The sequence below is a fragment of the Tauraco erythrolophus genome, chromosome 2 (assembly GCF_009769465.1).
Source record: "Tauraco erythrolophus isolate bTauEry1 chromosome 2, bTauEry1.pri, whole genome shotgun sequence".
In the NCBI taxonomy this organism is placed as follows: Eukaryota; Metazoa; Chordata; class Aves; order Musophagiformes; family Musophagidae; genus Tauraco; species Tauraco erythrolophus.
Window position 1 is genome coordinate 116,819,329 of NC_141466.1, and position 14,417 is coordinate 116,833,745.

The 14,417-nt window shown below is 36.6% G+C and overlaps 1 protein-coding gene across 22 annotated transcripts in view; it reads right to left on the reverse strand.

The window, feature by feature from the left end:
• Positions 1 to 14,417, reverse strand: part of NRXN1 (neurexin 1) — a 763,795-nt gene that overhangs the window by 429,913 nt on the left and 319,465 nt on the right. For all 22 annotated transcript variants that reach the window (XM_086630300.1, XM_086630295.1, XM_086630283.1 and 19 more), the window contains 2 exons: positions 13,808 to 14,246; positions 2,493 to 2,876 (listed from right to left, as the gene is read on the reverse strand). In XM_086630300.1, coding sequence (XP_086486426.1) covers positions 2,493 to 2,876; positions 13,808 to 14,246 — 823 coding nt within the window. The remainder of the gene's footprint in view (positions 1 to 2,492; positions 2,877 to 13,807; positions 14,247 to 14,417) is intronic.

A 14,417-nucleotide genomic window follows, 5' to 3' on the forward strand; every position in this document is an offset into this window, starting at 1 on the left:
TTTTGTCCTCAGAAATGTCACTTTGATAAATCTTTCTTTGCATGCCTACTTTTTCTTAACACTGTTTGATGCGTTTACTCTTTTGCATTGTTCCTAGTCATCCAATCAAAAGTATACACCTGCAAAAGGCTTTGCTGAGAGGCAGTCACATATTGTGATCCACAATCAAAGCACGATAGGAAGCCAAATTATATTGCTGTGACATCTGTCCATCCATCTGCTGTAGTTTCCATAATCTACTAAAGCCAATCTACATATTATATTGATGTTTAACCTTATTGAAAATCAAGAATAAAATCAAGAAGAACTTGCAACAGGCTAAGAAAAATTGTGACATGGACATAAAAAAATATTAATTTTAAGTGTACAGAAATTAAAATAGAACTAAGTTATGTTCCATGTTTTCTGTGCAGTAAATTGAGCAAAATTATTTCAGATACTGCATTGTACACGATACATCCATGATATGGATGTTAGCACTCTTATTTGAGAAGAAATAACATGAAAAAGAAATGACAGCACTAGTCAGTAGCTACATGCTTTTGTTTACTGAAGATACCTTAAGCACTTAACATTAAGTTAAATATTCCAATTCTTTAATCTCCAATATTTTATTCTAACGCTTGCTTTTATTTATGAAACTGTATTGTGTGTTGAAAAGAACATGTTCCTATTTCATTTAAATTAGTTTGAACAATTATAATTGTGTTGCTTATGTCACCAAATACAAAAGTTTATCAGTTACTGCACATGAGTAGTAGTTATAACAACTTTGTGTGGTAGCATGCCAACACGTCGCTTTCAGAATCCCGAAAGCTATAATCTTATTAATGCATGACCATTTGGGATATGAGTATTACTGGAAGGAGATCTCCTTTCAGTGTAGTTTCCTCTGGAGAGGGAAACCCAAGAGCAGGAAATAATCCCATACTGTCTGAACTGCCACACATATTTCTGTTGGACAAGAACCAAATACCATTGTAGAGAAGCCAACACCACCATGATAGTACCACCATTCCCTCTAGGGGAATGCGCTGGGAAAATCAAGCCCTATATTGGAAGACGGTTGAAAATAAAGCACAGGAAATAACAAAGACAACAATATAAAATATTACCACTTGTCAAATATATTTATGAGAATAAGCTATGATGAAGCCTGTTTTTAATTTCTTTGCAGATCTGCATGTGTTTTTGTCTTAATGCACATTTCCTAGCTCTCAACTTGAAAAAAACGCAAATCCTATTTTTACTTCTGCCATATGTAATAGCAGAATTTTGCCACAGGGTGGTACACCAGACATGTTTAACTGAAGGCTTTTGTAATGCATCAGACAGCTCGGTTATGCCCTCTGCCAGCTTCACTCCACCAGTAGCAGAACAATCTGGAGATCTCAGAACAACTGGCCATGAGCCAAAGACATGTATATTCAAAAAATAAGACAGAAAAAACAGAAGGAACTACGAATCTACTTGCAAATGCTAATAACGTGATGATATTAATTCTACAATTAAAATTTTACAAGATATTACAATTCGACGGGTTTTTATTTTTAAAGAATACATTTTTGTTTTATCTTAATAACTAGAAAAATAGATCAAACTATATGAGAAGAAGTTACATTCTCAGCCAATAAACTTTAAGTTTAGGTTTTGTCTTGGAGAGAAACTGTACCGTGTCAATTGTGAGAGAAAAAATAACAACTTCTGGCATTCAAACATTTCCTTTTCCAACGAGAATAAAAATTAACACCTAAAATACTAACTAAGCTTTTTTATTGTTTTCCTACTTACATTAAAATCTTTTATGAGTGTACTCTGTAATTTTAATTACCGTTTTCTTCCTATAAACTAACCTCAACATGTCTTCCTTGCCACTATTCACTTTTTCGATTAAATAAATGGGGTTTGTAAACTTTACACTTACCTTTTCTAGGCAAGAGGGATACTCAGGAATTAACATAAGCAGAAACTGTTTCCTTGGGTACTACGATCTTTAAAAAAATGTTAGGTAAGAAATATAGATTCCTACACTGATTCATGGCTGAAGATCTGGCCATGGATTTAAGTGATACTGTGGAATTCAAAAGTAAATCTAATTACACAGTGGTATTGATATAAATAGGCAGAGAAGCAGACCTCAGTTTGGAATTGGAATGTGACCATTTAGTAATGCAATAATAATTGGAATTACTTTCACAAAGCTTTTCAGAACTCAGCAGTGTATGATGAGACACAAAAGCAGACCTTTTCTAAGACACATTTAGCAGTACTGACTCTCTTATAGTCAACTAATACTTCTTTATGCATCTTAGAAAATCTCCTAAGATCTGTCCTCTAGGTTTACTTCTTTCAGTCTAGAGCAGGGCTCCTTTTCACATCCAGTGAAATCAAAGATGTTTTTTCTGTCTCAGAAGAGTTAATGATATTTTGCCATTTTCAGTCATTGTGCAGGATTATATAAAGTAGAAAGGCAGTCACGTCATGGAACCTACCTCTTCCGCACGATTTGCCAAGGTACCCTGTACCAGAGCAATCACAGACATATCTGTTCCACCCATCCCTGCATACACCATTGTTTTTACACGGGTTGCTAAGGCAAGGTTTTGCAGTTTCTCTTGAGCATGAGGGTTTTACTCCAGCTGTACTTTGAATTTCAGCCATCTGTCGAATATCTTTGCTTTGACCATCAATAAATAAATCTCTAATGCAGCCGACGTATCCGTAATTGAGAAGCGCTGTCCACACCTCTGTTGGGAAGACCAGGCCTGCTTTATTTTCTGGTAAGCCTCCAAGATACAAGTCATCATCCAAGTCAAGGATTTCACTTTCCCCTGGCGCAGTATATGGTGTACGCAATGTGTTCACAGATATGGTCCCTGAGAAGAAAAGACAACAAAAAGCGTGATATTCAAGATATTGAAAAGCTTTTGGTACTGCTGTTTTACTCATTAATCTACATGTCTTATTAGCTCCTGGCAAATATCTATAAATGAAACATAGGTATTATATTTGCACAGCTAAACAATAATAGATACACTTCTTTATTTCAATTACAAAGCAGTACGAATACTGTACTGTATTCAAGAAATGAACGATGTAAAAATATTTATGCACAGTACTGCATGGTCACAATATAAAAAAAAGTCAAAATCACCTTACCAATCTTGTAGGGGCAGAGGGGATGTATTTCAGAATTATTTTCAGAATTATCCTGCTTGTGCAACAAAAAAATCTCTTCACTACCTCATATGTGCTTCAAAGCATTAAGGCTGAGGTTGCATTGATAGGTTGCAACCTGGAAGGCAAATCTTTAAAAGACTCTCGCCACTTTCAGCAAGCTTTGGATAAGACTTTTTTCCTTAAGTGCAGAAGGAAAATACTCTCATCAGCTGCCAGACAGGCAATCATTAAGAAGATAGTGATGTGCTCCTAGAAGGAAAATCAATGCCTCTGACACTTACCTCGAAATGTGTGCATGTTATGAAGAGAAGGAGAGAGGATGTATACAGAACCTCAGGAAACCAGAAATATCTTTTCCATTTAAAAAGTAAAGAAACAAAATTAAGCTTAAAATAAAAGTCTGCTTCTATAAAGTGTTTGAACAAAGAAACCGTAATCAACTGTAAAGATCCCCTTTGTTGTACTTTCTTAAAAGTAACATGGTATCCAATTTTTACAATTTGAATAGGCAGAAAACCAAATTTAGTACATGGAATCACAGAATATGCTTATGTCAGCCCAATTTAATTATATTTACTATATAAAATGACTTGAAAAAAGAATCTTCATGTAGATCTTCACAGAAGCGACTCCTTACTATTCTATATGGGTGAAAAGTAAGCAAAATATAAATCAAAACATTATATAGGTCACCAGATTGTTATAATGTACCAGCCACATTATGCAACACTGTTATTCACTGGACACACTAAAGTGTATTAATGGTGACAAGGCACTGAAGAATCACATTTACCACAACATATGTCATACATATATAATACATAAAACTAACATGATTTACTGCCTCCACTGTCAGCATGACAGAGGTTCCTGAAGATAACATTTATTATCAAAAACACTTCCGTTGTGGTGAGAGTGGCGCATGACAATAACAAATGCAGAGTTTTTTATACCATAAAATGTGAGTTTTAAGCAAACAGAGGCAGGTCAGAAAAAGATCATTCTCTTACTTAGGTACATCCTAAAATTTAGGCTTCTCTTAGCAGTGGAGTCCTGTAGGAGCTACATATTTTGTTTGTTGTTTTTGTCGATTCGATAGGTTAACTTCAACAACATGGACAGAATGAATACCTAAACAGTTTGGACCTTTAGTGAAAAGTCTTTGGGGTAGAGGTCTCAGGAGATTCAACTCCTGTATGAGACTTGAGACGTATGGTTTTTAGAAGGGCTGAATATCACTACTACTACAATCAGTTTCCCTGCTATCAGAAGAGATCTAAAAAGATAAAGCAAAGGTTTGCATGGCCTTTCTGCATCTTTATGAGCATGTTTAAAGAATTTTGGAGGATGTGGTCAGTTATGCCTTTTATGTATTATCAGAAATGTTTTCTGTGTCAGTTGAATAATCACGGATTATTCACAGTGAACTTCCAGTCTCAACTGTATGAACCAGGCATGTTGAGCCAAGATCCTTTTTCTTCCAAACCTTCACCTTTTAAAAATTGATAAGACTTTTATATTTTGCTAACTCTAAACATCTGTATTGCTGCTCAGATTCTTGAAGCAAAACTTGGCACTTGTATGGAACACTTGCTATAGATTTGACCTTAGGCATACGAGCATAAACATTCTGAGCTTTGATTTTATTAATCAGCTGCATCCAACAAGGACACCTGTGTATGATCTGTTAAACCAAGACAGCTAACTTTTCTGAGAGCATCCTAGATATCAAGAAGGACTGCTAAAAGGCAAAAGATCACTTCTCCTTTAAAAAAAAATTAAGGTGCTGTAAATATAAATCATGCTTGTGCTCACAGTATTTCTTACTGCTATTGTTGCTTGCTCCCACCTGTTGCTGTACAGGTTAATTTAGGATGAAATGCTTTAAACCTATGTTCAGGCAGCACTTGCACTCACACAAGTTAACTCAGCTGCAGCCTCCAACCTCAATCACAGGCATTTCCACAGTGCTATTTTGTACTGGACAAAGACATTTGTGTTTTCATGTTGTCCATGATGCTAGAAGACATCTAGGGCTCCATTTCTATTTAAAAAAAAAATATATCAACTAAGCCTTAATGGCTGTCAATGCACAGGAAAAGAAAGGTAAACCTCATCCAGTATAGCTGCAACATTAACATGGTGGTTCAAAAACGTAAATTTTGAAAGCACAGAAGGCTGAAAAAGGTGAATGATAAGGGGAACTACAAGTCATCACTGTGCTACGGTGACTGTGAATTATAGTTAGGTGATAGACTGAAGCAGGAAAATTTTCTGCTATATGTCATGAAGGATTACCCTAGAGAGAACTTAAGTATTATTTTGAATAGATATCAATAGCTTCTTAAAGAAATGAATCTTTCCTCTCCCCAAGAATGAAACACGTAAAATATTCCTTTGCAGAAGCCCTCTGAAATCTTAGTGTAATCATAGCATCTAATGACTACGGGTAGAAAAACATAAAAGGCAACAACACTTCTGTGCATCTTTTCCATATTTTGGAAGGCCATGGAACCCCTATTACCCATCTGGACTATCTCCCATTTACTGCTGGACATATCTATGACACTTCAGCTGACCTAGATACAGTGCGTATTACCCTTAATCAAACAACTATAAGTTACCTTTATTTCATTCTTTGTGTTGAGAGCTAAGCTGAGTCAAATAGCACCTGCAGAAGACTCAAAGCTTTAATAATTCACTCTGGCTCAGCTGTTATGTAGGAGCTTGACCAAAATATCATATAACACACTGTCTAGAACAAGAACTATGGCTATAATACAAATAGGCTTTAGTCTAGCTAATAGCAGAAAACCCATGCTTGGGCACCAAGAGTTTCATGCTATCAGTTACCAAGTTATCCTAGTTTCTGGCTGAACTTCTAACAGCACGTCCAGGCAACCATACAACCACCACTGCTGTTGGTATCTGAATTACCTTTTATGTACCTCTGAAAGGCAATGTAAACTTTACTCGCTAATTGCTTTGTAAATGCAAGTGAAAAAGAATCCAAGAAAAATAAGGGGGAATGAAAGAAGACTTCCAAAAAACATCAGAAACTATGGTGGGTTTTTTAAATATCCTACAATAAAATGCAAAACTCAAGTTCATACAACATGGGCCTACAGAAAATAAATGGGTCTATAAACACCTTTGGATTCACAGTGCATGCAGATATGCAACACAGAGGTAGAATGTGCTGTTTAACCGAGCTGGATTTTTTTTGATTTTGTGGGGTTTTGCATGTGTTTTGTTGTTGTTGTTGTAGTTTAGTTTGTGTGTTGTTTATTTCTGTTTGTTTGCTTTTTTAAGTCTGTCATTATTCTTGAGGGAAAGTTTTCAAGATCTACTGAAACCATCTGAGGTTGGACCTGATGACAACAGCAGATGCTTCCACAGAATTCCCCTCTTTGCGAGATTTCAGTCCTACTTTCTCTGAGAATTATAGGCAGATTAAAAGAAATTGTTCTGTCAAATCACCAATATGCTTCAATCCATTTGGATGTTTCTGCTTACAAATGTGAAGGGACATCACTTTCTAGAAAAGCAGGAAGAAGGGAAGCTAATGGAGCATACAAACGTTGTATGTGGTCAGCACAGGAAAAAGTTAATAATTTGCCCTGTAAAGATAACATAGCATTGATCCTTCTCACACCAGAATTGTCAAGTTGGATAACTAATCCTGGTAACAGTTCGATGTTTTAGGGTGAATCAGTACTATAGTCAGTTTTCAAGAATGACAGGGTAAATAAAGTTGACCTGTCTTGATCATAGGTGATTCACCAGCTGGATTAATTTTTCTTTTCCATTTATATTTAACCATAAAAAGAAACGGGACAGATCTTATTTTACAAAATAACCTAAAGATGATAGAACATGGTGAGGAAGTGGCAGATTCAGAAGAATGTTAGTCTCTCAATGGAAAGACAAAACTATAACTTTAACTTGTAACACCTCTGTAGTAAGAACCATCCTTTCAATCATATCTTTGCATAGTATCTAGTAAAATAGCACCCATAACCAGATTAGTAGCAAACTATTTCTTTGAACAGAACAATACTGAGGCAATAATGTCTGCCAGGAAACAAGCAGCTTCTGTGCCACGTTTTTTGATAGACAAAGTAGGAAATATTGTCTGTATTTCTATGAGAAGAAGAAAGAAACGAGAAAAAGCTGATAGCATTTGGTTTGTCCAGCCTGAAAAAAGAAAAAGGGGAAGACTGAAAGACAAGAAGGTGTGGTGTGATTTATTTAGTCTGGGAATTCATGATCTAACTTCAGACTCTAAAAACAAGTAATATTTCTTATCTCCAGAAACTGGACATAAATTTAAGGGTCCTATAATGACCTATGGGTGCTTTGATTCTACAGCATTTCAACTGAAAGCAAAATGCAATTTAGATGTTCAGAAACATCTTTATGTATTGGAGAAACAGTGAGAAAAACTGATGAAATCATGATTTTCTGAAAGAATTATGGACTTAAAGTATAACTGATTAGTGGGCAGTACTTGAAAGGAAGATTTAACAATAACACACATATGAGCAAAATGGGAAATACACTGAGAGGCATAGAGAAGCCTTTACTGATTGTTGGTAAGGTTTATCTTGAATGCTGAGAAAGAGGCACATCATCTGAGAAGATTGCAGAAGATGGCAATAAAAATGGTCAATAGCTACAGAACATGACATATAAGGATAGGAAGCAGCTGGAGTATCTTAGTCTATGAAGAAAACTGGAGGCTTACATAAAATCATTAAAATAATAAAAAGTATGGAGCTATGACAAAGGAGAAGAGAGTGGTGTAATTTGTGCCTGCTGTGAACAAGGAAATTATGGACAAAATAGCTTGCTTTGCATACAGAAATATTCAGTTTATGAACGATTACACGGGGAGGTTGAATAGTGTCTACTGCTGGGGAAACTCAACACACATCTGTCAAGACTGACACAAGAATATTATCACTGCTTTCATTGGAGAGGTAAAATAGAGGACCTCTCAAGGTCACTTCTTCTCAATTTTTCTTGGAGCTCATGAATACATGAAAAATAACAGGATCATTTGAAGAATCTTCCTTAAAATGCAAGATAAACTCGTTATCTCAAATATGTAAACTATTAACATTTGTTGAAATAGGAACCTGTAAATCTGCCAGTTCCTATAAGGTTGGAAAGAAGATGAGGGAAGGAGTGTATAGAAATGTACACATAAAAAAAGAACCTGCAACAACGTCGTCTGTAATGGATATCGACAAAGCACTACTTACAGTGACATACTGATTATAGTTAAGCTCTAATTACATACTCTAGAGATAATTTCTGTTATTTAAGCTGAAACTCTAACTTTAGTTCAAAATTTCAGTGACTTCTTAGCCCTTAAATGCTACTTACCTATGAATACATTCTGATACGTTCTGTTTCACACTGCTATACACAATTGGAGGTTGACAGGAAGAGTAAGTTTCCTCTCTGATTTCACTGTCTAATGGTGATTTCCAAAAAATGAATGGCAGTTTAGTCAAAAATTACTTGCAAGGTTATCTTGGAATATGGTACAGAGTTTAGCAAAATTTTAAACAATACTCAAGTCTCAGAAAATAGTTATTAAACCTAAGTCTATTGTGTTACAAGAAAAACGGTAAGCAAAGACCTTTACAGCTGCTTCATGGTTGTTTTGGTTTCTTTTTAGTTTAGGTTTGGCTTTTTTTTTCCCAATTCTTTTACTGCAGAGATGGCAATATTGTTAAGAGCAGAACAGACAAACATTTCCCTTAGGTATGCATTAATGAGCCTCTCCAATCATATTCATTATCTCAGCAATTTATTTTTTCATAAAGTCTGAGCATAAGAAACTAAGACATATTGCTAAACCTTGTCTCAATTCTGATCAGTTAAATATGAAAACTGTAACTACAGCTACTACAACTATTCTGGTCCCTGTGCTTACCTTATGTGGCCTATTTAGTTGCTCTTTGTGCATGTGAAACACATTTTCTTATTAAAAAACAGGGAAAAATCAGAGTAAGATATTCTAAATACACTTCACATCTTGTATGCTAAAGCATAATATAATAGCTGTAACGAGGACTGTGACCACAGCATACAGTCCATCGCGAAGGCCAAGGGCACATGTGAAGCAGCTATGAAGCTATTGTCCTTTGCAGGAATTCAGAATAATCATGAATACTGGAAGGGAATTCATCTCACGTGACAGGACACAGTAGTTGGTACCATGTTGTGTCCTCTGCCATATACTTAGCAAAATGATGGGCTGCTGGAGAACGTGTGTTCCCTTTCCTCTGCTGCATACCTAGCAAGAAAGATGGACTAACGGAAAAGGTATGAAATCTTTCTTTACTTGACACTGGGAAATTGGAAATCAGGAGTTCCTTCTCACTGAAGATCTACTTTTTAGTTAAGGAAGCACTCAGAGTAGGTCTTAGAGGCAGCAGGATGTGAGTCTACAGTGAAAAAACTTCTAATAAGAATAATAGGTCAAAAGTTCCTTCAGCAAAAGGAAATTAAAGGGCACCATCTCTTCCCCCTTCCTTGTATCTCTGAAAATCTGAGGGCATCACAGGAATTACTAGTGAATAGTGCCTGGACGAGTACAGTTTAAAAACGTGCTCTCATTCCTTTTATTTCCCCGGCTGCAGTCCCAGACAGTCAAAGGCAAAGACGGTAGTTTAGAGTGGATGATCCTTGTGCCTGAGAGTCCAGAAGAGAGCAAAGAAGGAAAAATAAATCTTGCTGATTCAGCTAATATAAAAGTCCAGGAAATTAGCAAAGCTCCTTGAGAAACATCACAGCTTTCTATTATCTGAGAGAATCACTCTGTATTGAATCTGAAGGGTAGCTGTAGAAGTTTGCAAGACACCAAACTTCACTTAAAAGAAAAAATTAACAGGCTATTTGAGCTATTTATTCATTAACAGGAGAATCTCTTCCTTTACATTTGATAGGTTGGGAAGTATTTTGCCAGCAGCAACAAGAAAGTCTCAGAAAAGCCTAATCGTTTTAATATGAAGTATATTCATTCACTTATACAAAAAATCTGAAGGTAAGCAACTGAAAAGTGATCATCTTCATACGATTACCAGTATGTTTGGTTTTAGCTAGAGAAAATAAATTAAAAAGTTCCCTGGAATAGTAAAGTTGATTTTATTATTCATGGAAAAAAGCATAATAGACCAACATGCATGAGTCACGAAGAAATAATCTAAACATAACACATCAGTACTTCCTGTTCCAATCAGAAGAAAATAGGAACATACAGTTCATTGTTTATTTTAATTGTTAGGCCGTCATTTTACTTGGTTAAATCTGATAGTCTAAGACACTACTCAGCCAATATTCTCATTAAGAAAAATAACAGCATTGCCACTAATTGACTAATTGCCTTTAGTCATTCTCCTTCTATAAAGTATTATTGTATGTATTAAAATCACACAAAACGTTTGACGTCTGGTTCAGACTTCAGCAAAAAATTCAGTTTGTCAATCCATATGCCTACATTTTTATTAACTAACCCTGGTAACAGTTCGATGTTTTAGGGTGAATTGGTACTATGGTCAGTTTGCAAGAATGACCCAGTAAATAAAGTCGACCTGTCTTGATCATAGGTGATTCACCAGCTGGATTAATTTTTCTTTTACATGTATATTTAACTATTTATAAGTCTACTTAGAAATAATAGGCAGTCCTGATTGCCAGGTGTGAATTGCTTCACAAAATTAGGCTACATTCTTGCTGATGTCCATCAATAGTTTTAAATAATTAAATAAAGTATGTCCTAAATTCTCTTAATGGCACTTGTGAGCTATGTTTTTTCCGAAGTAATGAAAGTGTGGAACATATCTTCAAATGTAAACAATTGCTATGCATTTACTTCTTTATAGTTGTGTTGACTTTGGATGTAACAATAAACTTTGCTTTCAGTGGAGTCCCACAGGCATGATTATTAGAGAATTTACTGCCTCAGATGAATCACTGAAACAGCACTTAAGAAGGAAGCCTGAAATGAAGATTGTCGTATAAATAATATAACTGCTGGATATTCAATCACAACTGAGGATTTTGAGAAGTTGTGTGTCTTCTTGTTTGGATTTTTTTGCTTGCTTGTTTTTTTTTTTTTTTAACTCCAAGAAATGCAAATAAGCAACTGACATTATTATAATCAGAAAAATCAAACTCTCTACAATTAGAATTTGAAGCCACACATCCCAGAAATCAAATCATTATTTTTCATAATCCTAGGGTGGACTGATCAATTGAATTTGGTCTGACTTTCAGCATGGATTTGATTGAAATCTTCAATTTAAACCTACATCTAAGATTCACTTAATCTGAAATCTGATTTGTGGGTAGTAAAAAAGTAAGTCATAAACCAATAACTTTTTTGAGGTGAAACTTCAGAAATAAATTATAAATGCAATTGATGGAAAAGGAGTCACAAGAAGGAAAAAAGCAGAGAAAACCCCACAAAATTCAAAAGAAGAGGTGTTTATGTTTTTCAACACTCAATTTCAGAGCACACATAATCTTCAAATCAGATAGTGATATTAATCAGAAAATTCTCTGATGGACTGAATTACAGACTCTGTACATTCCCTCACACTCCAAATCCGGTATGAACTACAGGAAAGATACCATAGAATAGATTTGTCCTTCAATTAATGGGTATTGATTATTTGCTGAAGTCAACATACGTACTTAAAATCAGATGCAGTTGGAACACAAGGACAGTTTCACTAGTTGAAAAGGAAAAAAAAAGGAAGACCCAGGGAACTACAGGCCAGTCAGTCTCACCTCTGTGCCCAGCAAGATTGTGGAGCAGATGCACCTGGAAGCTATGCTAAGGCACATGGAAAATAAGGGCGTGATTCGTGACAGTCAACGTGGTTTCACTAAGGGCAAACTGCCTGATAAATTTGGTGGCTTTCTACGGTGAGGTTACAGCATTGGTGGATAAAGGAAGAGCAACTGATGTCATCTACCTGGACTTGTCCAAAGCATTTGACACTGTCCCACATGACATCCTTGTCTCTAAACTGGAGAGACATGGTTTTGATGGATGGACCACTGGGTGGATAAGTTGCTGGATGTTGTCAGTGACATGGACAGCACTCTCAGCAAGTTTGCTGATGACACCAAACTGTGTGGTGTGGCACACTGGAAGGAAAGTATGCCATCCAGAGGGTCCTTGACAGGCTGGAAAGATAGGCCTGTGAGAACCTCATAAAGTCCAACAAGGCCAAGTGCAATGTCGTGCTTGGGCAAGCCCAAGCACAAATACAGGCTGGGCAGAGAATGGATTGACAGCAGACCAGAGGAGAAGGACCTGAGGGTGCTAGTTGATGAGAAGCTCAACATGAGCCGGCAATGTATGCTTGCAACCCAGAAAGCCAACCATATCCTGGGCTGCATCCAAAGAAGCGTGGCCAGGAGGTTGAGGGAGGTGATTCTGCCCCTCTACTCTACTCTCGTGAGACCCCACCTGGAGTACTGCACAGGAAAGGTACTCCAGGACCTTTCCAGCCCAGGAAAGACATGGACCTGTTGGAGAAGGTCCAGAGGAGGACCACAAAGATGATCTGAGGGCTGGAGAACCTCTCTTATGAAGACAGGCTGAGAGAGTTGGGGTTTTCAGCTTGGAGAAGAGAAGGCTCTGAGGAGACCTTAGAGCAGCCTTCCAGTACCTAAAGGGGGCGTACAAGAAAGCTGGAGGGGGACTTTTTACAAGATAGTGATGATAGTGGTGATAGGACAAAGGGCAAAGGCTTTAAACTGAAAGAGGGGAGATTTCAATTAGATCTAAGGAAGAAATTCTTCACTCTGTGGGTAGTGAAGAACTGGAACAGGTTGCCCAGAGAAGTTGTGGCTGTCCCATCCCCGGAAGTGTTCAAGGCCAGGTTGGATAGGGCTTTGAGCAACCTTATCCAGTGGAAGGTAACCCTGCCCATTGCAGGGGGTTTGGAACTAGATGATCTTTAAGGTCCCTTCCAACCCAAATCATTCTATGATTCTATGATTTTATGCTATAACAGATTTCAGTAGCATTAAGAAGAGTTTATGAATTCTTTATTTTTACCCTTTTCAGTGAGATCATTTGTTGAGTAAACCACTACAGAATACAAATCATGCTGACAGAATACGGCGAGTCACTTATTTCCATTTCTGCTGATATGTGTTGTTAGCCATTCATTAGCACATAAGTTAATTATGCTGAGATCTGCTGATATGATTGGAAGGTCTGTGCTGTTTCTGTGGGCCAGCTATTCCCTACGCTGGATATTACTTTCAGTAATTCTCTTTGGCTTTGTTTTTATTCTTGAAACTTGTCATTTCAGCTATTTGGTGTAAGCAAGCACAGAGGGAGATTACTGGGTTTTTTGAAGTACACTGCACACTTACTTGCAAGATTAAGTACCTGATTACCCAATAAATGTTAACATAAGATATTTTACTCTGCGAATCATTGTATTTTGGTATCTGACAGTAACAACGTCTTAAATTTCCCTTATTGTCAGGTGATGCACAACTCTAATTGTGGCAACATAGTATATACCCAGTATTCTCTCAGATACAATATGAAAAACCATACAGAATATTAAAAAAAGCAGCTTACCTGACCGTCCATCCCGCTGAAAATCCACATGGTACCATTCACCATCATTCACCTTCTTCTGCAAGGCTTTTATTTTTATAGTACCCGATCCCATGTCTAACAGCAGGTAGAGGTGTCCATCAAGCATCTCAATGGCAAAAAAGTCAACCTTCACCATCTGTGGGTGTTTGGCATCTTTTTGGTGCCTCGGTTTTCCATGACTGAAAAGAATTAGGCCATTTGGCTCAGTTGTACGAAAGTCAAATGATATTGAGCCTGTTTTCTTGGCATTCCACTTTGGCAAAGAGATGAAAGACTCTGGTGTTTCAAATGTGATTGGATCTAAGGTTGCAACATTCTCACATTTAAATGCTACAACCCCATGAATCTTCATTTTAGGATCTCCTTGCTTGGCAAGTCGAGATAACTCCAACCTGACATCATTATTTTTATATACAACCTGCAAGCAAAACAGAGAAGTTACTAAGAGGAACCTGACCATTTTAACCAAACAGTTATAATCCTGAATAGGTATATTGTTTAAAGAATAATAACGATGGTGTATGAATATGATAATTTACATACACACAAAATTAAATAACTATTTTCATTGACTAATGATTTAATAACA